The 25,818-nt window shown below is 49.3% G+C and overlaps 5 protein-coding genes across 6 annotated transcripts; 3 read left to right on the forward strand and 2 right to left on the reverse strand.

The window, feature by feature from the left end:
- Positions 1 to 956: 956 nt before the first annotated feature.
- On the forward strand, positions 957 to 3,230 carry LOC149861075 (feather keratin B-4-like). Its single transcript, XM_090052133.1, has 2 exons — positions 957 to 1,071; positions 2,314 to 3,230. Exon 2 carries the CDS (start codon positions 2,335 to 2,337, stop codon positions 2,671 to 2,673), a length of 339 nt encoding a protein of 112 aa, XP_089908259.1. The 5' UTR covers positions 957 to 1,071; positions 2,314 to 2,334; the 3' UTR covers positions 2,674 to 3,230.
- Positions 3,231 to 6,101: 2,871 nt separating this feature from the next.
- On the reverse strand, positions 6,102 to 7,422 carry LOC149861076 (feather keratin B-4-like). Of its 2 annotated transcripts, none has more exons than XM_090052659.1 (2): positions 7,371 to 7,422; positions 6,102 to 6,655 (listed from the first exon to the last, which is right to left on the reverse strand). In XM_090052659.1, the coding sequence occupies exon 2, from the start codon at positions 6,559 to 6,561 to the stop codon at positions 6,223 to 6,225; it is 339 nt and encodes a 112-aa protein (XP_089908785.1). In that variant the 5' UTR covers positions 6,562 to 6,655; positions 7,371 to 7,422; the 3' UTR covers positions 6,102 to 6,222. The 2 variants fall into 2 exon arrangements, with proteins under 2 accessions (XP_089908785.1, XP_089908786.1); XM_090052660.1 differs by having other exon boundaries at positions 6,102 to 6,582; positions 7,371 to 7,419.
- A 2,990-nt stretch (positions 7,423 to 10,412) lies between these two features.
- Positions 10,413 to 12,668, forward strand: LOC149861077 (feather keratin B-4-like). The gene is made up of 2 exons (XM_090052229.1): positions 10,413 to 10,509; positions 11,752 to 12,668. The coding sequence occupies exon 2, from the start codon at positions 11,773 to 11,775 to the stop codon at positions 12,109 to 12,111; it is 339 nt and encodes a 112-aa protein (XP_089908355.1). The 5' UTR covers positions 10,413 to 10,509; positions 11,752 to 11,772; the 3' UTR covers positions 12,112 to 12,668.
- Positions 12,669 to 15,539: 2,871 nt separating this feature from the next.
- LOC149861078 (feather keratin B-4-like) lies at positions 15,540 to 16,939 on the reverse strand. Its single transcript, XM_090052756.1, has 2 exons — positions 16,891 to 16,939; positions 15,540 to 16,020 (listed from the first exon to the last, which is right to left on the reverse strand). The coding sequence occupies exon 2, from the start codon at positions 15,997 to 15,999 to the stop codon at positions 15,661 to 15,663; it is 339 nt and encodes a 112-aa protein (XP_089908882.1). The 5' UTR covers positions 16,000 to 16,020; positions 16,891 to 16,939; the 3' UTR covers positions 15,540 to 15,660.
- Positions 16,940 to 20,616: 3,677 nt separating this feature from the next.
- On the forward strand, positions 20,617 to 21,149 carry LOC149861079 (feather keratin B-4-like). The gene has a single exon (XM_090052782.1). The coding sequence runs from the start codon at positions 20,641 to 20,643 to the stop codon at positions 20,977 to 20,979; it is 339 nt and encodes a 112-aa protein (XP_089908908.1). The 5' UTR covers positions 20,617 to 20,640; the 3' UTR covers positions 20,980 to 21,149.
- Positions 21,150 to 25,818: the final 4,669 nt, after the last annotated feature.

The following is a 25,818-nucleotide window of genomic DNA, read 5'->3' on the forward strand; positions in this document are numbered from 1 at the left end:
TAGGTAATCATTCTAGGTAGTCATTATTTCTAACTTTTGGAAAAGATCATTGAGACCTGGGCTGAGGCATTTCCAGAGCAAGAATTGCGTGAGGAACCTGAGCACTGTTACTTTTTGTTGGTGGTGTTATTTATGATGTGACTTAAATGATAATAACCTTGACAATGTGACTTCGATCTGTGTCCCATGCTGTAGGCACTGTGGAGATGCAGAACAATAAATCAAGCCTACCCTATGGGACCAACTTGACCTCTAAATATGCAGGTGTATCCATCAGCAGGAGGAAGGATTATCTTCCATGTTGTACTCATGAGAGGCTGATGCAGGGGCCTTAAAAAGCCATCAATGAACTAGGATCCATTCAGAATTGAGCTGTCCTAATAAACTGCCCCCATGCCATTACCCAGCATTATGTGAGGCAGGGGCAGGAACTGAGGAGGAGCTTCCTGTGTCCAGTCCCGTGCTTTGACCACCCGACCAGCCGTTGTCTCCAATAGCTGTCCAGAGCTCAGCGCCTTGATCTCAGAACTGCCCTGATCAAACATAGAGGAACGAGTGTATGTACCCATCCATCAGCTGTAGGATAATGGTGTTCAAGTATCAGCCTGACTAGTAGGTGTAGGTGAACTATCTCGGACATGCCCTCCTGTGTCAAAATGGAAATCCACGCCTTCTTTTTGGGGTCCTTTTCAATACACACACACACACACATGCACACACCTTTACATTTAAATTTTTAAATATATATTTCCCTTTCAACTCCAAAGAAGTCAGAGAAATGATACCAGGGATGAATTTGGGGTCCAAACCCACAGACTGGAAGGACACATGCCAGCTGCTACCAGTGTGTCATGCCATTTAGAGCTGAGAAATTGCCTGATCATTTGAACCAGTATGCAAAATATCTGGTGATGTATGACACGGCCAGGAAATGTTATTTTGCAATCAAGCATGGCCACGTGTGCTGTGGGTGTCTTGGGTGCTCCAGGCAGGCTAACAAACCGTATAAAAGTCCTGACTGCCAGCACTGCTCCATGCACTTCTCTGGACTTCTCCTCCTCGCTGAACTGAGTAAGTCTCACTTCTCTCTATTACTTTTCCTATCTGCTAAAATCTCTTTCTCCCCCATGGAGCTAAAACTCACAAATACTTTATGAGTCTTTGTACTGTTGCCAGGAAGCCAGGGTTTGGTTGTGAGCATTGGTGAAGACAGGCTTTAGAAGAGTGGATCTCGACCTTTTTAGACACAGGCTCCCCTTGCTGACTTGAGACACCCCTCGTTAGACTCCAGGCATCCCTCATTAGACTGTAAGCAACCCCTCTATGATTTGTGTGTGAATCGAACAGCAACCCATTAAAAAAACTAACTTATTACAGAGCTTCCCTCCTTGCAGAGGGGCCAGACAGAGAGAAGTCTAAGCTTACATTTACCTGCTTCTCTTCTTGCACTTGTTTGATCTCCTCACATGAAAGGATCTCTCACTTCTCCAGGATGCCCCAGTATCTGGGAATCCCTGCTTGAGAAGCTCAGTCTGGGATTCACAGAAATAGTCAAGTCTTTCATATGTGTTCGTTACTTCTGATCTTTGTGTCATTGGGGATGAGATAGAGGTTGGAGAATGGTGCCAAAATATTTGACAGGCCACTGTAAAGCCAATGGGGAAATATTGTTTCCCCTTGTCATATTGAGCCTGGGCATACAATAATGTTTGAACAGCAACAAAATAGGTTTAGCACAAAGCTCAGAACAAAATCTGTCACAGCAGTAATCCCAGGGAAGCTGTGCTTTCTCTTTCACACCAGGGTTACAAATAGAGGCTGATCACCTACCTGTTTGGGTTGGGTTGGGTTGAGCAAATCCTACATTTGTGCAGGGGTTGGCTTAGGGGATGTCTCTAATAAAGTCCCTTCCAGCCTGATGATTCATTGATTATATTAGCTTGGGGATGCAGAGGTTGCCCTTAAATAACTTTGGTGCTGGGGACTGAATTTTAGGATACTTATGAAGACAAATGTCATGCCAGATCCTCAGCTTGCTTCCAGGGAGCTGCAGGAATTTACACCAGTTGGAAATCTGGCCTGGACTGTTTGAAGTACCAGGATGCCAGTTTGATATGTGATGTGCTTCACTGTGTGGTTGTACATACACATGTGCACGGTCCCAAGTTGGGAAGAGATCTCATGCCCAGTGTAGTTTATTTCCCCCTGTATTTCTGGGAAGTTGGCACTTCCTCTTGCAGATGTGCTTCACGTCAACTCTTCTGCTGTTTCTTTGATCCTTATATTAATGCCACTTGACTTTCGGTGTTTCAGGCACAGCTCCACTGCAGAAAGATGTCCTTCAACCGCCAGCTGCTCAGCTCCCGCTGCTTCAACCCCTGTGAGGTGACCTGCCCCCAGCCGTACGCCAATGCCTGGAACGAGCCCTGCGTCACGTCCTGCGGCGACTCCAGAGCCGTGGTCTACCCACCCCCAGTCGTCGTCACCTTCCCAGGACCCATCCTCGCCTCCTGCCCCCAGGAGAGCTACGTGGGCACCTCCGAGCCGCTCCAGATCGGCGGCTCCTTTCTCTCCGGGGGCTCTGCTGGGTCCGGGAGCTCCTTAGGATGCCTGTCCCCTTACTATTCCCAGCGCTACAATAAGTACCGCTATGGCAACTGCGGCTCCTGTTAAACCCCGCAGGAAAACCCACGGCACAGGGAACACCCCAGGAGTGGAAAGCAATGTAGTCATAAATACAGGGCATGGTTTTCAGGAATGCCGAGTACCCCCTGTCCTACAGAAACCTGGGCGACATGGATGTGCTCAGCATCTCTGAACAAACAGGCCCAGAATTGTTTCCATTTCTCCATTAGATTTAGGACAATATCCATTCATCCTGCCCTAGGTGCAGCCTTTCCAGAGACAACTGCTGTTGATTTCTGGTTATTGAAAACAACCACACCAGAAATGTATCGGGAGTGTTGCTCTGGCCCCCTCCGTAGACGGTTCTCCCTCCAACTCTATAGCGTCTGGAAGAAGCTGAAAGCATGTTGTGAATCCCTCAATACAGGACTTGCTCATCAATGTCTGCAGCAGCAACTAAGAAGAAAACCCCGTGGGGAAACTTGGCCATTTGGGGATGGGAAATGAGTTTGCCCCTTCTCCAAACTTTGGAACCCAAGTTTTTATTTTCTGTAGGATTATGTGCTCGCAGCTCCGTTTCTTGTTCCCAATAAAAATCTAGCTGAATCCTAATCCAGACTTCTGGTTTCACTTTCTCCTCCACTTCCATATTCAAAATCACTCCAAATTAAATTATCCACTTGAGAGAGGGACCAGAAGGATGTGCAATTAAAGCCCTACTGAGGCCTGTTATGAACACGAATCTCACCCCTTATTTGCCCATAGCAGCCTGCAGGTTCCCCACTACAGCAGTGATTTTCAAGTGTGTCTCCCTCTTTGGGACTGGTTTCTTGCACGGCGATGTACAGTGTTACCAGATTTGTCCGTCCCTCTGGGGTGCACTCATTTATTAGAGTTAGGTTTCTGGGGCCTCTGTAACTCTATCAACAAGCTGCTTGTGTCTCTCGTGTTTCTATACGGACTTCTCTCTCCCAAGTCCTCACCCCCGATGGAGCGACCTTGCAGGGCTTAGCGGCAACGGGACTGGGTTCCTCCAGCCACCAAATCCATCGAACACATACATACACAAACAGGTGAACAGAGCACATCTGAGTCAGGCCAGGTTACTGAGCACTTCCAGCTGTCACCTTCATATGTCCCGAACTCAGCACAGGAATAGAGTACGTCTGAGCCAGGCTGGGTCAATCAGCATTGACAGGCTGACACCCTCATAAGGCAAGGCTCAGAAAAGGAAAAGGAAATGAGTTGCAATCAGATTATAGCAACTAGCTTGTCCATCAAAGTTATTTTATTGCCAGGTATATGAAATTCATAATGATGCTGGTAGTAACAGCCATACAAGGAGAGAGAAACTCACAAAGCAGTTCCAATATCACACAGTTTCAGTTGAGTATTTGGGGATGTCTAGCCCACGGTTGTTCAGCAAAAGTCAGGGTTAGAAAGCTGTGCGTGGAGTAAGACACAGAGGGAGAGAGAGAGGGATTAAACCAAGTCCAACGTTTAGGAAATGGGCTTGCTCAAGTCTGATCAGCAAAAGGCAGGCTGAGAAAGCTGTGCCTGGAGTAAGAGAGAGAGAGAGAGAGGGATTAAAGCAGCGCTGAGGTTTGGAAAGTGGGCTTAAAGAAAGACAGAGAAAGAAAGAGGGAGTAGGGGTCCCACCACTCTGCGAAGCTTGGACCGGCGAGGTTGCCAGGTGCCTGGTGGAGCTGGCAGACAGGCCGAGCGCTCAGCACGCTGGGTGAAGCCAGTGCGGGCAGGGAAGTGGAAGTGGTGCAGTGTCTGGTCCAAGCACCAGGACAGAAACTTGAGCTTGGCTCGAGGTTTTTGTAGGGAACTACCAATGGCTCAAGGGAGAGCACTAGGTTAGTTTATGGGTAAGCAGTGGCTCGTCTGCTGGATAAGAGGAACTGATCACTCCTGGCTCCGGGTGGCATTACTCTGAGGGAGCTCACAATGCAAACAGGCAGATTCAGTGTCTTTTGGTACCAATAGAGGAGTCATTAATAGAATTGGTCGGGTCAATGCTGAGCTGGGCGTGTGGAGATGGGTATTGATTAGCATTTGGAGCAGGGATTCCCCATCATGCAGTGCTCCCCTGCTTCTCCGGTCCCCGAGTTCGGTGCGGTCCTTGCCTGGGAATCTCTGTTCTCCATCCTCGGTGCTAATGCAGGTGCCCCCTTTCCCATCTCTGATGCAGATGGGATTAGGGGAGCTGTCTTAATCCTGTCACCCTTATCCGGAGGGGGTTAGGAGCGTCTCTCACTGCATCTTCCTCGCCTTCTGGAAGTCCTTCTTCTGATCAGTCCTGGTTGAGCTGGGGGGCGGGCCCTTCGTGAGACAGACAGGCTGGGCACGGTGCCTGGGTTTCCCAAACACAGAGCTGACAGGTAACAACAGCCTCATGGTCGCTGTCACCTCTGCCGGCTGACATTGCACTAGCGAGCTGGGGATGAAAGGTCTGTAAGGAAACAGGCCCCTATTCTGCCCGCCCCCACCTGACTGCCCCCGCACCAGATCCTCACGCCTACCCTGGCAACCCTCCCCCAGCCCACCCACCCCGCTGTGGGCTCCAGCGAGGTCCCAGGAGCCGTCCAGTCGTGGGAGCCTGCTTAGGGCTTGTGGGGGAAAAGGGCCGGGGCAAGGGTTTGTGCTCATGTGCTACTGCCAAGATGACTTTAGTGCTGCATCGCTTGGCTCTAGCACCACAAGTGCAGTCGTGCTCCGGAGCATGGCAGAGCTGGCTTTGGGGGGGCACACCCAGCCCCCCAGGTCCCACCACCATCCCCTGGGCTGAGAGGTAAAGGCCTGGGGCAGAGCAGCGGGACTGGGGAGGGCCATGGCAGGGCTGACCCGGGAGCAAGTTGTTCCCAATGCCTGGAGCCTGGTGTGGAGCGCAGGCAGAAGCCCAGCCCGCTGCAGAGCGCCAGCCTCTGCTCACAGCTCTTCTTCGGCCGAGCGGGAGCCCGGCAGAGGCATTAGGGGAATACCTGCCCAGTCACCGCCTGCGTGTTAGGGTGTAGGGTGGATGAAAGTGGCTGGACATTGTAGCACAATGTCGTGACAGTGAATCCCAGGGTATCTACCTGCCACATGTGCCCTAATGAATGCTGTACCTTCCCACACAAGAGTATCAGCACTGCAGTATGGGTCATGTAAGTGAAAGGCAGTGTTTTGCCAGGGCTTCAGGCTGAAACTGAACACGTAAGAGCTCAGAGCCCGCTCTGACTGCAAATCCTTGTGTGGTTCACAAAACCTGTACCCAGCCTTTCCCAAGGCAATCATTTCCCCAGTCATTTTTATTTCAAGCACCAAAGGGAAGAGAAGGCCAGGGCACTGAGAATGCCATGCAGCACAGCCTTTATTGGGAAGAAGTAGTGGCATTTACAGACCACAATCATGCATGGGAAAGGCATCATGATTTGGCAAAGGCTTTAGCCAGCAACCGCCCCAAAACTCTCCAAGATGCAGAGAGCTCTCTGATTTCAGCTGGACCATTGGTGCCGAGCTCTTCCGAAAGCCGTGCCCCTCGATGCATTCATGGTGCTCTTGATTTCCACTCCTGGGGTGTTCTCTGTGCCGTGGGTTTTCCTGCGGGGTTTAACAGGAGCCGCAGTTGCCATAGCGGTACTTATTGTAGCGCTGGGAATAGTAAGGGGACAGGCATCCTAAGGAGCTCCCGGACCCAGCAGAGCCCCCGGAGAGAAAGGAGCCGCCGATCTGGAGCGGCTCGGAGGTGCCCACGTAGCTCTCCTGGGGGCAGGAGGCGAGGATGGGTCCTGGGAAGGTGACGACGACTGGGGGTGGGTAGACCACGGCTCTGGAGTCGCCGCAGGACGTGACGCAGGGCTCGTTCCAGGCATTGGCGTACGGCTGGGGGCAGGTCACCTCACAGGGGTTGAAGCAGCGGGAGCTGAGCAGCTGGCGGTTGAAGGACATCTTTCTGCAGTGGAGCTGCGCCTGGAACAGACAGGGTAAGTGTAATGCTCAAGAGAGAGTGCAGTAAGAGCCTCCAAGGGTCCTGCAGGGAAGTCTAGGTGGACAGGAAGAGAGAGAGTTTGGCATTGCAGGCATTTCTTTTGACCCTCACCTCACTCTGTCTTTGATCACTTAAAAAAAGGGTACCAAGGCCACCTAATACTGATGAACCTGCTTCCCACTCTCCTGCCCCTCTCCTGAGAGCAAACGCCAGTCCTTGTGCTGCCATTGAGTGCACATGCTAAGACACAGACAGGCAGCGACTGGTTCAGAGTCACTTGGGGACTACAAGAAAGAGCCAGGACCAGAAGTTTCAAGTGTTGCTGGCCAGCAGTGTGGAGAATGGGCAGCCCATGGGCTTGTCTTTAATAAGCCTAAAGCAATACTCAGTTTGGTGCAACTGACTTCTGCCAGTGAAACAATTGAAGGCCTCCCCATCTGGTGGAGATGAAGATGCTCTCCTCAAGTCAGTGTAGAAATGATCCCTATAAAACTATAGCTTCCCTTTATGATATCCAATTGTATTTGAGCTGACACTGGGATTTTCAGAAGTGATTGGTACATATTTGGAAGCTGTCCATATTCTGCATTATCTATATCCAGCTCATTTTAAGACCTGCACCCATCAATGCCTGGCGGTGAAAGTGGCTAATATGATCTTGTGTGAAAAGAACAGAAAAGCTCCCAGAGAGTCAATGCAAGGCTCAGTTTTGAAGCTCCTACAGTAACATTTTACAAGCTTGAAAAATAGAGATTGAAAACAGACTTACTTGGTTCACCCAGGAGGAGAAATGCAGGAGAGTGATTAGAAGAGCTCTGAGCTGCAAGTGCTTTTATATGTTTCATTGGACTGCCTGGAGCCACTGAGACATCCTTTGTGTGTGTGGGACTTTCGTCACGCAAGAAAAATCTCCTGCATGTGTCACTCCCCAAGCTGGCGCAAGATTTGCATGCACTTTTGATTATTTGGCAATATACAGATGCAAAAGACATGACATGAATGTGACAAAGACTGTAGGAGTCTTTCAACCGAAACCTGTTCTGGCCCAAGTCACCCCCGGTATCATTCCCCCGCCTTTATCAGTGCTACAGTAGCAAAGAATCGAATTCTTGGTTAGTTCTTTTAAAAACTGGTTCAACACAGAATAGCTGCATCATTAAAAAGAAGTCTAGGCCTCTCATCCTCCAAAGACTTGCGTCCCGTCGTTTTCGCAGGTGTATTGCACACTGGGGCTACATGATGTTCCTCGCTTCACTTAAACTCAATGCCACTATAAATCCCTGCTATATGAAACTGCAGGTTTGTGCAGGTAAGAACAAACTTGCTGCCAAATCTCTCAGGAAGGAAGAGTTAGGGTCCTTATTCCTGCTGTATGGCTTTCCCAAGTGTGACGGCTGCTAAGCATTCATTTCTGAGCCCCTCAATGCTTCCTGTGGTTCTTTCGAACATGTCCCCTTTTCCCCCTTGCTGCATGTTCCCAAAGGACATAAGAGTTTGCAGTTTGAGAAAAGCTCCCACCTTCAAAGTGTCACTAGGGGAGTTTTATTATGTTTTCCTGAACAGAAACTGAAGTGTGATCCTTTGCTTAATTTATTGTGTGAATTATAGATTGGGTGGGACTCACATCTGTATCTCAGGTATCTGCCGTGTGTGACATGGAGGGTTTCCCTTAGTACCTGTCAGAAGGGGTAAATCTGTCTCTGGGGATTGGAAGTAGGATCTCCTGTATGCCACTGCCTCCCAGCCTGAACGGTGACGCTGGGTAGATGGCAGTAGGCCATGTCTATAGGGAGCTGTGTGTCCACAGCGCATCTCCGGTTCACACGGCAAGGTGCGAAGGACTTGCACGGGGTGGAGCCGTGCCCTCACAGTCTTCTCCAGAGGCAGATATGCCCATGAAGATATCCAGAAGTAAAAATCTATGCGTGCACTTCATTGTATCTTAGCAGTCCTTTCCCAATCCCTCTGGACCCCTACACCAAATCTCTCTTGGCACTGACAGGGTGTCGTGCACCCACCTTGTCCCTCACTCTGAACTGTTGCTCCGGGGATTACTAGCAGTGTACTTGCAAACAGGGCTGGGCTGTGTGGGGTGAAGTTGGAGCTAACTGAAGATGGAGCAAGGCTGAAGGGTATTCAAGCAGCCCTGGTCTCTACAGCTCTGTCTTGCCAGTGAAACAGGCTGAGCTGCTGTCAAGTATGAGAGGCTGGGCTAGTAAAGACCACATAGATGAAATATTTCTGCAAAGGGACAAATTCTAAGTGTTTCCTGGGAGAATGAAACATCCCAAGATGACAGCATGGACAAGTGTTACTGCTGTATTCGTGCAGTTGGTTGTTTGCCTTTGGCCCCTCTGGATCGGCCCAGCAAAATTCGCTCAGGCAGAACATTTGCATTTCTGAGGCTGCTGTGATGTGCTGTCAGGGATTCCTGGGGAATTCGCTCCGGCTTTGCTGGTGCCAGAGCTGCCGGTCCAGTTTGGTGCCTCCCTGGTGCCAGTGATTCAGCTCCTGTTCCAACCCAGCATCGTCTGACAGACTCATGCGCCCAGGGCTGTGAAACCTTCAGAAATCAGAATCCACAGCGTGAAGTGAAGCAAAACATGGGGACGACCTATAGGGCCACGCTCTCTTGTTTGCCAAATACACTCCCAGTGACTACAGCCCCACTTGGGAGCACTCAGCACTTCTACAAGCCAGTGCTTGGCAGCTCATTCAGGACTGTGGGTCTTGCTACTGAGTTGCATAGTCCAGTACAAATTATGTCTTCTCCCTCTAACAGGGAAATAGCACTTCCCCTTTGTATTGCCATTACTTTTTATGAAACGCATGTGAGCTAGGTAATCATTCTAGGTAGTCATTATTTCTAACTTTTGGAAAAGATCATTGAGACCTGGGCTGAGGCATTTCCAGAGCAAGAATTGCGTGAGGAACCTGAGCACTGTTACTTTTTGTTGGTGGTGTTATTTATGATGTGACTTAAATGATAATAACCTTGACAATGTGACTTCGATCTGTGTCCCATGCTGTAGGCACTGTGGAGATGCAGAACAATAAATTAAGCCTACCCTATGGGACCAACTTGACCTCTAAATATGCAGGTGTATCCATCAGCAGGAGGAAGGATTATCTTCCATGTTGTACTCATGAGAGGCTGATGCAGGGGCCTTAAAAAGCCATCAATGAACTAGGATCCATTCAGAATTGAGCTGTCCTAATAAACTGCCCCCATGCCATTACCCAGCATTATGTGAGGCAGGGGCAGGAACTGAGGAGGAGCTTCCTGTGTCCAGTCCCGTGCTTTGACCACCCGACCAGCCGTTGTCTCCAATAGCTGTCCAGAGCTCAGCGCCTTGATCTCAGAACTGCCCTGATCAAACATAGAGGAACGAGTGTATGTACCCATCCATCAGCTGTAGGATAATGGTGTTCAAGTATCAGCCTGACTAGTAGGTGTAGGTGAACTATCTCGGACATGCCCTCCTGTGTCAAAATGGAAATCCACGCCTTCTTTTTGGGGTCCTTTTCAATACACACACACACACACATGCACACATCTTTACATTTAAATTTTTAAATATATATTTCCCTTTCAACTCCAAAGAAGTCAGAGAAATGATACCAGGGATGAATTTGGGGTCCAAACCCACAGACTGGAAGGACACGTGCCAGCTGCTACCAGTGTGTCATGCCATTTAGAGCTGAGAAATTGCCTGATCATTTGAACCAGTATGCAAAATATCTGGTGATGTATGACACGGCCAGGAAATGTTATTTTGCAATCAAGCATGGCCACGTGTGCTGTGGGTGTCTTGGGTGCTCCAGGCAGGCTAACAAACCGTATAAAAGTCCTGACTGCCAGCACTGCTCCATGCACTTCTCTGGACTTCTCCTCCTCGCTGAACTGAGTAAGTCTCACTTCTCTCTATTACTTTTCCTATCTGCTAAAATCTCTTTCTCCCCCATGGAGCTAAAACTCACAAATACTTTATGAGTCTTTGTACTGTTGCCAGGAAGCCAGGGTTTGGTTGTGAGCATTGGTGAAGACAGGCTTTAGAAGAGTGGATCTCGACCTTTTTAGACACAGGCTCCCCTTGCTGACTTGAGACACCCCTCGTTAGACTCCAGGCATCCCTCATTAGCCTGTAAGCAACCCCTCTATGATTTGTGTGTGAATCGAACAGCAACCCATTAAAAAAACTAACTTATTACAGAGCTTCCCTCCTTGCAGAGGGGCCAGACAGAGAGAAGTCTAAGCTTACATTTACCTGCTTCTCTTCTTGCACTTGTTTGATCTCCTCACATGAAAGGATCTCTCACTTCTCCAGGATGCCCCAGTATCTGGGAATCCCTGCTTGAGAAGCTCAGTCTGGGATTCACAGAAATAGTCAAGTCTTTCATATGTGTTCGTTACTTCTGATCTTTGTGTCATTGGGGATGAGATAGAGGTTGGAGAATGGTGCCAAAATATTTGACAGGCCACTGTAAAGCCAATGGGGAAATATTGTTTCCCCTTGTCATATTGAGCCTGGGCATACAATAATGTTTGAACAGCAACAAAATAGGTTTAGCACAAAGCTCAGAACAAAATCTGTCACAGCAGTAATCCCAGGGAAGCTGTGCTTTCTCTTTCACACCAGGGTTACAAATAGAGGCTGATCACCTACCTGTTTGGGTTGGGTTGGGTTGAGCAAATCCTACATTTGTGCAGGGGTTGGCTTAGGGGATGTCTCTAATAAAGTCCCTTCCAGCCTGATGATTCATTGATTATATTAGCTTGGGGATGCAGAGGTTGCCCTTAAATAACTTTGGTGCTGGGGACTGAATTTTAGGATACTTATGAAGACAAATGTCATGCCAGATCCTCAGCTTGCTTCCAGGGAGCTGCAGGAATTTACACCAGTTGGAAATCTGGCCTGGACTGTTTGAAGTACCAGGATGCCAGTTTGATATGTGATGTGCTTCACTGTGTGGTTGTACATACACATGTGCACGGTCCCAAGTTGGGAAGAGATCTCATGCCCAGTGTAGTTTATTTCCCCCTGTATTTCTGGGAAGTTGGCACTTCCTCTTGCAGATGTGCTTCACGTCAACTCTTCTGCTGTTTCTTTGATCCTTATATTAATGCCACTTGACTTTCGGTGTTTCAGGCACAGCTCCACTGCAGAAAGATGTCCTTCAACCGCCAGCTGCTCAGCTCCCGCTGCTTCAACCCCTGTGAGGTGACCTGCCCCCAGCCATACGCCAATGCCTGGAACGAGCCCTGCGTCACGTCCTGCGGCGACTCCAGAGCCGTGGTCTACCCACCCCCAGTCGTCGTCACCTTCCCAGGACCCATCCTCGCCTCCTGCCCCCAGGAGAGCTACGTGGGCACCTCCGAGCCGCTCCAGATCGGCGGCTCCTTTCTCTCCGGGGGCTCTGCTGGGTCCGGGAGCTCCTTAGGATGCCTGTCCCCTTACTATTCCCAGCGCTACAATAAGTACCGCTATGGCAACTGCGGCTCCTGTTAAACCCGGCAGGAAAACCCACGGCACAGGGAACACCCCAGGAGTGGAAAGCAATGTAGTCATAAATACAGGGCATGGTTTTCAGGAATGCCGAGTACCCCCTGTCCTACAGAAACCTGGGCGACATGGATGTGCTCAGCATCTCTGAACAAACAGGCCCAGAATTGTTTCCATTTCTCCATTAGATTTAGGACAATATCCATTCATCCTGCCCTAGGTGCAGCCTTTCCAGAGACAACTGCTGTTGATTTCTGGTTATTGAAAACAACCACACCAGAAATGTATCGGGAGTGTTGCTCTGGCCCCCTCCGTAGACGGTTCTCCCTCCAACTCTATAGCGTCTGGAAGAAGCTGAAAGCATGTTGTGAATCCCTCAATACAGGACTTGCTCATCAATGTCTGCAGCAGCAACTAAGAAGAAAACCCCGTGGGGAAACTTGGCCATTTGGGGATGGGAAATGAGTTTGCCCCTTCTCCAAACTTTGGAACCCAAGTTTTTATTTTCTGTAGGATTATGTGCTCGCAGCTCCGTTTCTTGTTCCCAATAAAAATCTAGCTGAATCCTAATCCAGACTTCTGGTTTCACTTTCTCCTCCACTTCCATATTCAAAATCACTCCAAATTAAATTATCCACTTGAGAGAGGGACCAGAAGGATGTGCAATTAAAGCCCTACTGAGGCCTGTTATGAACACGAATCTCACCCCTTATTTGCCCATAGCAGCCTGCAGGTTCCCCACTACAGCAGTGATTTTCAAGTGTGTCTCCCTCTTTGGGACTGGTTTCTTGCACGGCGATGTACAGTGTTACCAGATTTGTCCGTCCCTCTGGGGTGCACTCATTTATTAGAGTTAGGTTTCTGGGGCCTCTGTAACTCTATCAACAAGCTGCTTGTGTCTCTCGTGTTTCTATACGGACTTCTCTCTCCCAAGTCCTCACCCCCGATGGAGCGACCTTGCAGGGCTTAGCGGCAACGGGACTGGGTTCCTCCAGCCACCAAATCCATCGAACACATACATACACAAACAGGTGAACAGAGCACATCTGAGTCAGGCCAGGTTACTGAGCACTTCCAGCTGTCACCTTCATATGTCCCGAACTCAGCACAGGAATAGAGTACGTCTGAGCCAGGCTGGGTCAATCAGCATTGACAGGCTGACACCCTCATAAGGCAAGGCTCAGAAAAGGAAAAGGAAATGAGTTGCAATCAGATTATAGCAACTAGCTTGTCCATCAAAGTTATTTTATTGCCAGGTATATGAAATTCATAATGATGCTGGTAGTAACAGCCATACAAGGAGAGAGAAACTCACAAAGCAGTTCCAATATCACACAGTTTCAGTTGAGTATTTGGGGATGTCTAGCCCACGGTTGTTCAGCAAAAGTCAGGGTTAGAAAGCTGTGCGTGGAGTAAGACACAGAGGGAGAGAGAGAGGGATTAAACCAAGTCCAACGTTTCGGAAATGGGCTTGCTCAAGTCTGATCAGCAAAAGGCAGGCTGAGAAAGCTGTGCCTGGAGTAAGAGAGAAAGAGAGAGAGGGATTAAAGCAGCGCTGAGGTTTGGAAAGTGGGCTTAAAGAAAGACAGAGAAAGAAAGAGGGAGTAGGGGTCCCACCACTCTGCGAAGCTTGGACCGGCGAGGTTGCCAGGTGCCTGGTGGAGCTGGCAGACAGGCCGAGCGCTCAGCACGCTGGGTGAAGCCAGTGCGGGCAGGGAAGTGGAAGTGGTGCAGTGTCTGGTCCAAGCACCAGGACAGAAACTTGAGCTTGGCTCGAGGTTTTTGTAGGGAACTACCAATGGCTCAAGGGAGAGCACTAGGTTAGTTTATGGGTAAGCAGTGGCTCGTCTGCTGGATAAGAGGAACTGATCACTCCTGGCTCCGGGTGGCATTACTCTGAGGGAGCTCACAATGCAAACAGGCAGATTCAGTGTCTTTTGGTACCAATAGAGGAGTCATTAATAGAATTGGTCGGGTCAATGCTGAGCTGGGCGTGTGGAGATGGGTATTGATTAGCATTTGGAGCAGGGATTCCCCATCATGCAGTGCTCCCCTGCTTCTCCGGTCCCCGAGTTCGGTGCGGTCCTTGCCTGGGAATCTCTGTTCTCCATCCTCGGTGCTAATGCAGGTGCCCCCTTTCCCATCTCTGATGCAGATGGGATTAGGGGAGCTGTCTTAATCCTGTCACCCTTATCCGGAGGGGGTTAGGAGCGTCTCTCACTGCATCTTCCTCGCCTTCTGGAAGTCCTTCTTCTGATCAGTCCTGGTTGAGCTGGGGGGCGGGCCCTTCGTGAGACAGACAGGCTGGGCACGGTGCCTGGGTTTCCCAAACACAGAGCTGACAGGTAACAACAGCCTCATGGTCGCTGTCACCTCTGCCGGCTGACATTGCACTAGCGAGCTGGGGATGAAAGGTCTGTAAGGAAACAGGCCCCTATTCTGCCCGCCCCCACCTGACTGCCCCCGCACCAGATCCTCACGCCTACCCTGGCAACCCTCCCCCAGCCCACCCACCCCGCTGTGGGCTCCAGCGAGGTCCCAGGAGCCGTCCAGTCGTGGGAGCCTGCTTAGGGCTTGTGGGGGAAAAGGGCCGGGGCAAGGGTTTGTGCTCATGTGCTACTGCCAAGATGACTTTAGTGCTGCATCGCTTGGCTCTAGCACCACAAGTGCAGTCGTGCTCCGGAGCATGGCAGAGCTGGCTTTGGGGGGGCACACCCAGCCCCCCAGGTCCCACCACCATCCCCTGGGCTGAGAGGTAAAGGCCTGGGGCAGAGCAGCGGGACTGGGGAGGGCCATGGCAGGGCTGACCCGGGAGCAAGTTGTTCCCAATGCCTGGAGCCTGGTGTGGAGCGCAGGCAGAAGCCCAGCCCGCTGCAGAGCGCCAGCCTCTGCTCACAGCTCTTCTTCGGCCGAGCGGGAGCCCGGCAGAGGCATTAGGGGAATACCTGCCCAGTCACCGCCTGCGTGTTAGGGTGTAGGGTGGATGAAAGTGGCTGGACATTGTAGCACAATGTCGTGACAGTGAATCCCAGGGTATCTACCTGCCACATGTGCCCTAATGAATGCTGTACCTTCCCACACAAGAGTATCAGCACTGCAGTATGGGTCATGTAAGTGAAAGGCAGTGTTTTGCCAGGGCTTCAGGCTGAAACTGAACACGTAAGAGCTCAGAGCCCGCTCTGACTGCAAATCCTTGTGTGGTTCACAAAACCTGTACCCAGCCTTTCCCAAGGCAATCATTTCCCCAGTCATTTTTATTTCAAGCACCAAAGGGAAGAGAAGGCCAGGGCACTGAGAATGCCATGCAGCACAGCCTTTATTGGGAAGAAGTAGTGGCATTTACAGACCACAATCATGCATGGGAAAGGCATCATGATTTGGCAAAGGCTTTAGCCAGCAACCGCCCCAAAACTCTCCAAGATGCAGAGAGCTCTCTGATTTCAGCTGGACCATTGGTGCCGAGCTCTTCCGAAAGCCGTGCCCCTCGATGCATTCATGGTGCTCTTGATTTCCACTCCTGGGGTGTTCTCTGTGCCGTGGGTTTTCCTGCGGGGTTTAACAGGAGCCGCAGTTGCCATAGCGGTACTTATTGTAGCGCTGGGAATAGTAAGGGGACAGGCATCCTAAGGAGCTCCCGGACCCAGCAGAGCCCCCGGAGAGAAAGGAGCCGCCGATCTGGAGCGGCTCGGAGGTGCCCACGTAGCTCTCCTGGGGGCAGGAGGCGAGGATGGGTCCTGGGAAGGTGACGACGACTGGGGGTGGGTAGACCACGGCTCTGGAGTCGCCGCAGGACGTGACGCAGGGCTCGTTCCAGGCATTGGCGTACGGCTGGGGGCAGGTCACCTCACAGGGGTTGAAGCAGCGGGAGCTGAGCAGCTGGCGGTTGAAGGACATCTTTCTGCAGTGGAGCTGCGCCTGGAACAGACAGGGTAAGTGTAATGCTCAAGAGAGAGTGCAGTAAGAGCCTCCAAGGGTCCTGCAGGGAAGTCTAGGTGGACAGGAAGAGAGAGAGTTTGGCATTGCAGGCATTTCTTTTGACCCTCACCTCACTCTGTCTTTGATCACTTAAAAAAAGGGTACCAAGGCCACCTAATACTGATGAACCTGCTTCCCACTCTCCTGCCCTTCTCCTGAGAGCAAACGCCAGTCCTTGTGCTGCCATTGAGTGCACATGCTAAGACATAGACAGGCAGCGACTGGTTCGGGGTCACTTGGAGACTTTGAGAAAGAGCCAGAGCCAGAAGTGAGACAGTCCCATGACTTTCAGTGTTGCTGGCCAGCAGTGGTGAGAATGGGCACCCCGTGATCTCACTTTTAATAAGCGTAAAGCAAAAATCAGTTTGGGGCAGATGATCTGTACGTGTGAAATAATTCAAGCCCTCGCTATCCGGTGGAGATGAAGATGCTCTCCTCAACTCAGTGCAGATATGATCCCTATAAAACTACAGCTTTCCTTTATGATATCCAATTATATTTGAGATGACGCTGGGTGTTTTTTTGGTACATATTTGGAAGCTGTCCATATTTTGCATTATCTATGTCCAGTTCACTTTAATAGGAATTAGCAATCCCAAACCCTTAGGTAGATCTTCAAATCCAACCTTTAATGTCTAAAACCGGCTCCCATCAATGCCTGGGGGTCAAAATGGTTAAAATTATCTCCTATGAAAACAGCCTCTGTTCAACAACAGAGCAAGTCCCTAAGTATCAATGCAAGGCTCAGTTTTGAAGCTTCTACAGCAACTTTTTACAAGGTTGAAAAATAGAGATTGAAAACAGACTTACTTGGTTCACCCAGGAAGAGAAATGCAGGAGAGTGATTAGATGAGCTCTGAGCTGCAAGTGCTTTTATATGTTTCCTTGAACTGCCTGGAGCCACTGAGACATCCTTTGTGTGTGGGGACTTTCATCACATGAGAATAATATCATACATGTGTCTCTCCCCGAGCTGGGGCATGATTTGCATGATGTTTTGATTATTGAGTAATATGCAGACACAAGGGATGTGGCATGGATATGACAAAGACTGTAGGAGTCTTTCAACCGAAACCTGTTCTGGCCAAAGTCACCCCCTGTATCGTTCCTCTGCCTTCATCAGTATTACTGTAGCAAAGAGTTGAATTCTTGTTTAGTTCTTTTAAAAGCAGATTTAACAGGGAAACTAATATTAGCCCCCTTAAAAAGAACGCTACGTTTTTCTTCCTCCAAAGACTTGCGTCCCTTCATTTTAAGCACGTGTTTTGCACATTGGGGTTACATGAGGTAAGTCATCTCATGAAAGTTCATTGCCCCTATAAATCCTTGCTGTATCAAGCTCCAGTTTGTGCGGGTAAGAACGAACTTGCTGTCAAATCTCTCAGGAAGGAAGAGTTAGGGTCCCTATTCCTGCTGTATGGCTTTCCCAAGTGTGACGGCTGCTAAGCATTAGTTTCGGAGCCCCTCGATGCTTCCCGTGGTTCTTATGACCATGTTCCCTCTTTCCCCTTGTTGCATGTTCCCAAAGGATGTGAGAGCTTCTAGATGGAGAAAAGCTGCCTCCTTCAATATTTCACTAAGGGAGTTTTATGTTTTCCTAAACAGATATCAGACTATGATTCTTTTTATGGATTTTCTTGCATGATTTATTGATTGAATGGTGACAAATCTGTAGCATGGTTGTCTGCCAAGTAGTACCCCGTTCTGCCCAAAGTGCCTGTCAGAAGGTTTAAATCAATCTCTAGAAATTGGAAGTATGATCCTGTATCCCACTGCCTCCAGGCCTCAACGGTGGCGCTGCGTAGATGGCAATAGACCTTGTCCATAGGGGGATGTGTAGCCTCAGTGCATCTCCTGGTCACCCGCCAAGCTGTGCAGCCTTACTGCTCTTGGAAGGACTTGCATGTAGGGGAGCAGTGCCCTCACAGCCATCTTCAGAGGCGGAGATCGCAGTGGAGTTACCCAGAGGTAAAAATCTACCCTTGTGCTTCATTGTATCTTAGCAGCCCTTTCCAAATTCCTCTGGACCCCCAAACCACATCTCTCCTGGCACCTGCACCTTGTCCACCTTGTCCAAATATAGAGTAAAAAAAGACTTACTTGGTTCAGCCAGGAGGAGAAATGCAGGAGAGGGATTAGAAGATCTCTGAGCTGCAAGTGCTTTTATATGTTTCCTTGTACACTGGAGCAATAGTACAAGCTGATAGTACAATAGATTGTACTATTGTTCCAGTGATTACTAGCAGTGCATTGGGAAGCAGGGCTGGGCTGTGTGGGGTGAAGTTAGAGCTAATTAATATTACAGTGCATGGAGCAAAGATGAAGGGTATTCAGGCAGCCCTGATCTCTGGAGGTCTGTCTTGCCAGTGGAAGAGGCTGAGCTGCTGCCAGGTCTGAGAGGCTGGGCTGGTAAAGACCAGACGGATGAAATATTTCCCATAAAGGAAGAAACTGTAAGTGTTTCATGGAAGAATGAAACATCTCGAGATGACAGCATGGACAAGCGTTTCTGCTGTATTCGTGCAGTTGGGAGTTCCCCTTTGGCCCCTCTGGAGGTGTTTCCCTTTGGCTCCTCTGGATCTGCCCAGCAAAATTAGCTCAGGCAGGACATTTGCATTTCTGAGGCTGCTGTGATGTGTTGTCAGTGATTCATGGGGAATTCACTCTGGCTTTGCTGGTGCCAGAGCTGCCGGTCCAGTTTGGTGCCTCCCTGGTGCCAGTGATTCAGCTCCTGTTCCAGCCGAGCATCGTCTGACAGACTCATGCGCCCAGGGCTGTGAAACCTTCAGAAATCAGAATCCACAGTGTGAAGTGAAGCAAAACATGGGGACGACCTATAGGGCCACTCTCTCTTGTTTTCCTAATACTACCCCAGCTCCCAGTGACTACAGCCCCTTTTGCCAGCACTCAACACTTCTACAAGCCAGTGTTGTCAGCTTGTTCAGGCTTCTAGTTTCATAGCCCAGTAGGGATTATGACTTCTCCCTCTAACAGGGAAATCGCAGCTTCCATTTACATTGCCATTCCTTTTTACAAAATGTATGTGAGTTAGGTAACAATAGATAGTCATTAAATCAGACTTATAGAAAGGATAATTGAAACATGGGCTGAGGCATTTCTGGAACATCATTTGATGATTTAGGGGAAGAGCTGGCTGAGGAACACGAGCACTGTTACTTTATTTTCGTGGCGTTTCTCATCATTAGAGTGCTTGCTGTACCTTGATAACATGACTTAAATCTGTTCCCAGTGCTCTGGGCACTGTAGAGATGCAGAACAGTAAACCATCTATGTCCTATATGACCAACCTGAGCTATATATGCAGGTGTGTCCAGCAGCAGGAGAAAGGATTATCATTCATGTTGTACATGTGAGAGGCTGATGCAGGGGGCTTCAAATCTATCAATAAAGTAGGATCCATTCAGAAATGAGCTCTGATAAGAAACTGCACCCATAAAATTCCCCAGCCTAATTATTTGAGGCAGGGGTAGGGAGTGAATGAAAGCTTCCTGCTTCCACTCCCATGCTTTTACCACCCAACGAGCCATTGTCTCCAAGTTGTTTTCGAGACCTCAGCACCTTGTGTTGAACTGTGATGGCTAATATATTCTTTAGTATTTTCCCCTGTTTCGTTGACTATTTTCCATACCACAGCTGCCTAAAATTGCCCTGATAAAACATACAGGAATGAATATAGTAGCAATCCATCAGCTGTAGGATAATGGTGTTCAAGTATCAACCTGATTATTTGGAGTAGGTGATTTATCTCGGACACACCCTCCTGTGTTCAGATGGAAATCCATGTCCGTTTTTTTAGTTCATTATTAAAAAACGCGCGCGCACGCACACATCTACATTAATATATTTATATAAATATTTTCATTTCAATTCCACTGAAGTCAGAGGAATGATGCCAGGGATGAATTTGGGGTCCAAACCCCCATAATTCAAGGACACCTCCAAGCTGCTGCCACTGTGTCATGGCACTTCAAGCTGGAAAATTGCCTGATAATTGGAACCAGTATGCAAAGCCCTTGTGGAGGTATGACATGGCCAGGAAATGTTATTTTGCAATCAAGAATGGCCACATGAGCTGTGGGTGTCTCGGGTGCTCCAGGCAGGCTAACAAACCATATAAAAGTGCTCATCACCAGCACAGCTCCATGCACTTCTCCGGACTACCCCTCCTTGGTGAACTGAGTAAGTCTCACTTTTTTCTGTTACTTTTTATATCTGCTAAATCTCTCTCTCTCATTCAGCTCAAACTTACTAATACTTTGTGAGTCTTTGTACTGTTGCCAGGAAGCCAGGGTTTGCTTGTGAGCATTGGTAAAGACAGGCTTTAAGAAAGTGACTATCGACCTTTTTAGACACGGGCTCCCCTTGTTAGACTTGAGACACTCCTCATTAGACACAAGCACTCCTCGGTTGACCTGAGAAACCCTGCAGTTCAAACATAATCCCATATGTGCTTTGTATGCACTCTTCTGCTGTTTCTTTGTTCTTTATATTAACGCCACTCGATCTCGGCTGTTCCAGGCACAGCTCCACTGCAGAAAGATGTCCTTCAACCGCCAGCTGCTCAGCTCCCGCTGCTTCAACCCCTGTGAGGTGACCTGCCCCCAGCCGTACGCCAATGCCTGGAACGAGCCCTGCGTCACGTCCTGCGGCGACTCCAGAGCCGTGGTCTACCCACCCCCAGTCGTCGTCACCTTCCCAGGACCCATCCTCGCCTCCTGCCCCCAGGAGAGCTACGTGGGCACCTCCGAGCCGCTCCAGATCGGCGGCTCCTTTCTCTCCGGGGGCTCTGCTGGGTCCGGGAGCTCCTTAGGATGCCTGTCCCCTTACTATTCCCAGCGCTACAATAAGTACCGCTATGGCAACTGCGGCTCCTGTTAAACCCCGCAGGAAAACCCACGGCACAGGGAACACCCCAGGAGTGGAAAGCAATGTAGTCATAAATACAGGGCATGGTTTTCAGGAATGCCGAGTACCCCCTGTCCTACAGAAACCTGGGCGACATGGATGTGCTCAGCATCTCTGAACAAGCAGGCCCAGAATTTTTGCCATTTCTCCATTAGGACAATATCTACTTATCCTGAGCCATATGCAGCCTTTCCAGGAACAACTGTTGTTGGTTTCTGGTTATTAAAAACTACCATGCCAGAAATGTATTGGGAGTATTGCTCTGTCCCTCTCTGTAGACTGTTCCCTCTCCGATTTCATAGTGTGTGGAAGAAACTGAATGCATCACATGAGCAGCTGAAAACAGACCTTGCTCATCAGCGTTGGCAGTGGCAACTAAAAGGAGAACCCCGTGGTGAGACTGCCCATTGGGGGTGGGCAAGCGATTTTGACCCTTCTCCAAACTTTGGAAGCAAATTCTTTATTCTCTGTATGATTATGTGCTCTCAGCTTCATTTTTTGTTCCTAATAAAGTTTGTGCTGAATCCTAATGCGTGTATCGGGTTTGACTTTCTCCTCCGCATATAAATTCACTTATTAATTCTATATCTTACAGAGTTAAATTGTCCTCTTGTGAGAGGGGCCCAAACAATATACGATCTGGAACCAACTTCCAAGGGAAGTGGTGCTTGCTTCTATCCTGGGGGTCTTCAAAAGGAGGCTAGATAATCACCTAGCTGGGGTCGTCTGACCCCAGCACTCTTTCCTGCTCATGGCAGGGGGTCGGACTTGATGATGTGCTCAGGTCCCTTCTGACCCTACCAACTATGAAACTATGAAACTAATGCCCTACTCAGGCCCATTAAAAACATGAATCTGCCCCCTTATTTGGCCCATAGCAGACTGCAGGTTCCCACTACCATGGTGATTTTCATACATGTCTCACTCTTTGAGAGTGATTCCTTGCACAGCGATCGTCAGCCTCATTGTCACTGTCACCTCTGCTGGCTGCCATTGCACTAGCAGGGTGGAGAAGAAAGGTCTGGAGGGAAATTGCCCCCTGTTCTTCCAGCCCCTGCTTAAGCCCCCAGCACCACATCTCCACACCTAGCCTTGAAATCCCCTCCCCCACAGCCCACCCACCCCACTGCAGGCTGAGCTCTGTACAGGGGCTCCAGCGAGGTCCTGGGAAACCTACAGCTGTGGGACCCTGCATGGGGATTGGCCATGGAAAGGGGCTGTATGTAGGTTTTGTGCTTTGCTAGTACAGCCAAAATGACCTGAGTGGTGAATCTCTTGGCTCCTAATAGCACAAGTACAGTCACACTGGAGAGCATGGAAATGTAAGACAACTTGAGGGTTTAATAAGGACACGTGCCAAGTCCCGCACTTAGGACAGAACAATCCCCTGCACTGTTACAGGCTCGGGGGCAGCTCTGCAGAAAAGGACCTGGGGGTGACAGGGGACAAAAAGACGGATGGGAGCCAGCAGTGTGCCCTTGTTGCCAAGAAGGCTAACAGCATTATGAGTTGCACTGGTAGGAGCATTGCCAGTAGTTGAAGGGAAGTGATTATTCCCTTCTGTTCAGCACTGGTGAGGCTACATCTGAAGTCTTGTGTCCAGTTTTGGGCCCTCCCCCCATGGAAAGATTTGGATAGAGTCCAGCGGAGGGCAACGGAAATGGTTCGAGAGCTGTGGCACATGACTTGTGACCACATGCTGGGGGAACTGGGCCTATTTAGTCTGGAGAAGAAAAGACTGAGGGGGGATTTAATAGCAGCTTTCAGCTCCCTGCAGGGGGTTTCAGAGAGGATGGAGCTGGGCTGTTCTCAGTGGGGGCAGATGACAGAACAAGGAGCAAAGGGCTCAAGTTGTAGCAAAGAAGGATTAAGTTAAATATTAGCAAAACTTTTCTCACTAGGAGGGTGGTGAAGCACTGGAATAGGTAACCTAGACAGGATGTGGAGTCTCCATTCTTGGAGGTGTTTAAGACCCAGCTAGAAAAAGCCTTAGCTGGCAGTGGCGATGCATAGAAGGGGTACAGGGAAGGGGTACGTGCACCCCCTGAGAGCGCCGGTGCACCCCCTGATGGCCACATGCACTGCTTAGGTGATGAGCAGGGGGGTAGGCAGGAATTCCAGCCCCCTCTGCAAGTGCTGGCCGATTGCTGCGGTTGTTGCAGCCATTTTGGGGAGTGGCTGCGTCCACTTTTGGGAGCGGTTACAGTAATCGGCTGGCACTTGCCCCCAGAAGCGGCCACAGCCATTCCCCAAAGTGGTTTCAGTGAGCACAGAGATTGCCCACTGTGATCAGCTGTCATGGGATCACGCAGGGGACTCCCCCCTTGTCCGCAGGATCACCCGCAGGAGATGCCCCCTGGTTGGCGGGATCGCCCCCTAAACTGCATGATCACCCATGGGGGAACCCCCTCCCCGGATCACAGGATCACCCACTGGGGATCCCCTGCTCTGGGATTGGTCATGAGGGGGCACATGTTCCCCCTGAATAAGGCGGCACCAGTTGACCTTGTTGGAGGGGATAATGTAGTTGGGCTAGTCCTGCTTTGACCAGGGGGTTGGACCAAATGTGACCTCCTGAGGTCCCTTCAACCCTCATGTTCGATGATTCTGTAATGGGGCGTCCAGCAAATCTCTCTATGTTCACTCACCTGCTACCTCCTGCCTCCTCTCCCACCAGGCAAGACCCTGGCAAGTGCATGCGGAAACTGGAGAGGTTAGAAGAGCAGTCGAGGGAAAGACCCCTGTAATCCACCTCTCCACAGGAGGCTGCGGTGTATGAGAAAGGGTCCCTTTGCCTCCTGTGTTCTGTAACAAGCTATTTTGGTAGTAATTTAGCCAATACACTAAGATATTATTTTGTGGGTCACTTCAGTCAATATTCTAGGTCCCCTTTTAAGTTGTTTTGTTCTCTTCTTTCTCATTTGGCTCTTGCCACTCTCCTAAGTTATTCTGTACTTTTACTGTAAACGCCCTGAGTTTCTGTTGGGAAAGCTGGCATCTAAATCACATAAATAAATACGATTAACTTGTGCTATAACCCCTTCATGTCTATGAGTGTTCACAATGGAGTGAGATGACAGGATCAAGTCCACCCTGACACAGTGGCTCTAATGAGATGAATGCAGCAGGTATAGCTTATCAGGTGTGGTCTGTCTCCACCTGTCCTGACCTATGCATCCAAATTACCCAGGACCTGGCTCATGCATTTTTGATGCTGATCTCATTCTTTCTGCAAAGTTTCATTGCTCTGCCTTTTTTTAAGTCACAAGAAATATTGCTTGAATGGGGCTAAGCCTAAGAACCATCATATATGGCCTAAACTGGAGCCATTTTATTGATCACATACCATGATTTGATTACAAGGTCAACTATTCTCTACAAAAGCCCATCCATTAGGCAGTTCCTTCTCCTGCATTGTACAGTCTGACATTGTCTCCTCACCTGTCTGTTCTGTAGGGCCCTAGATTTTATCTGATGAAAATTTCTAATGCCAGTTTCCTAGCAAAGATTTAATCAGGGCATATAACTGAGTTTGGTGCTTTGATTTGTCAAAGTAGCATGCAACGTTTTCTGGAATAGCAACCTTTAGATATCTTCCAACCAAACCCCTAAGGGCAGGATGTGATCTGGAAAAGACTCTTATGAAAAAGCCCCTCTTTTCCCAAATGAGCATTGATACAGAATGCAAGTTTAAGATAAAATGTGACATCTCAACAAGAGTGAAGCCAAATCAAGTGCACCCACCCCACAGAGGAGAACAAAAGCACTTAAAAGAGAGCTGAGTGACTAACACTTTTAAATACTTTTTGAGACAACCACAAGGCTATTGTGACACCATTTGAGCCTAAAGGCATTACTAACCCAAACGTGCTGCCTGAGTAATTCATCCAGGTGTTGCAATGTAATTGCTTTTCCAGCTGATCCTGATACGTATTAAGTTGTCATCCTTCCAATACCATGACAAGCTCATTACACCCTCCAGGTTTTCGTTGATCTTAAAAACCTGATGGCCTAAATTGCTTCCTGGAATCATGTTTCATTGGGTCTGAATGGGCAGGAATAAAGGTGCATTTTCTTAGTGCTTTTAACAGCTTCAGCATACGAAGGAGGAATATAAGTGAATGGCCTAGTCTACATAATGCATACTGCTATGGCAACTGTGGGTCCTGTTAAACCCAGCAGGAAAATCCACCGCACAGGGTGGATCCCCAGAAGTGGAAACCAGGACCACCATGAATGCATCGAGGGGCTTGGCTTTCAGAAGCTCTCAACACCAATGGTCCAGCTGCAGTCAGGGAGCTCTGAGCTCTCTGCACCTCGGAGCGTTTTGGGGCATTGTTGGCTAAAGCCATTCCCAAAACACGATGCCCTTCCCATGCATGATTATGTTCTGTAAGTGCCACTTCTTATTCCCATTAAAGATTGTGCTGCATGACTTTCTCAGTGTCCTGGCCTTCTCTTCCCTTTGGTACTTAAAATACTAATCTCTGGGGAAATGATCACCTTGGGAAAGGTTGGGTACAAGTTCTGTGAACCACACAAGGTCTTGCAATGAGAGGGGAGTCTGAGCCCTTACATATTCAGGGGAAATTATTGCCCTGGCGGAGGCTGGGTATACAGTCTGTGCACCACACTAGGTCTTGCAATGAGAGGAGAGTCTAAGCCCTTACATAGTCAGTAGCAGCCTGAGATCCTTGGCATAACACTGCATTTTACTTGTGTGACCCATATGGCAGTCATGATACTTTCGCATGGGACATTGCAGCATTCATAAGAGCGGTTCAGGTTGGGGGAGGCGGGGTTAGTCTGGGA

Source organism: Crocodylus siamensis, chromosome 6, assembly GCF_052110815.1.
Source record: "Crocodylus siamensis isolate JL-2025a chromosome 6, ASM5211081v1, whole genome shotgun sequence".
Classification (NCBI taxonomy): Eukaryota; Metazoa; Chordata; order Crocodylia; family Crocodylidae; genus Crocodylus; species Crocodylus siamensis.

Excerpts from the sequence above, each read along its gene's own strand:
- LOC149861075 (XM_090052133.1), top strand. The coding sequence starts at position 2,335 with ATGTCCTTCAACCGCCAGCTGCTCAGCTCCCGCTGCTTCAACCCCTGT.
- LOC149861076 (XM_090052659.1), bottom strand. The coding sequence starts at position 6,561 with ATGTCCTTCAACCGCCAGCTGCTCAGCTCCCGCTGCTTCAACCCCTGT.
- LOC149861077 (XM_090052229.1), top strand. The coding sequence starts at position 11,773 with ATGTCCTTCAACCGCCAGCTGCTCAGCTCCCGCTGCTTCAACCCCTGT.
- LOC149861078 (XM_090052756.1), bottom strand. The coding sequence starts at position 15,999 with ATGTCCTTCAACCGCCAGCTGCTCAGCTCCCGCTGCTTCAACCCCTGT.
- LOC149861079 (XM_090052782.1), top strand. The coding sequence starts at position 20,641 with ATGTCCTTCAACCGCCAGCTGCTCAGCTCCCGCTGCTTCAACCCCTGT.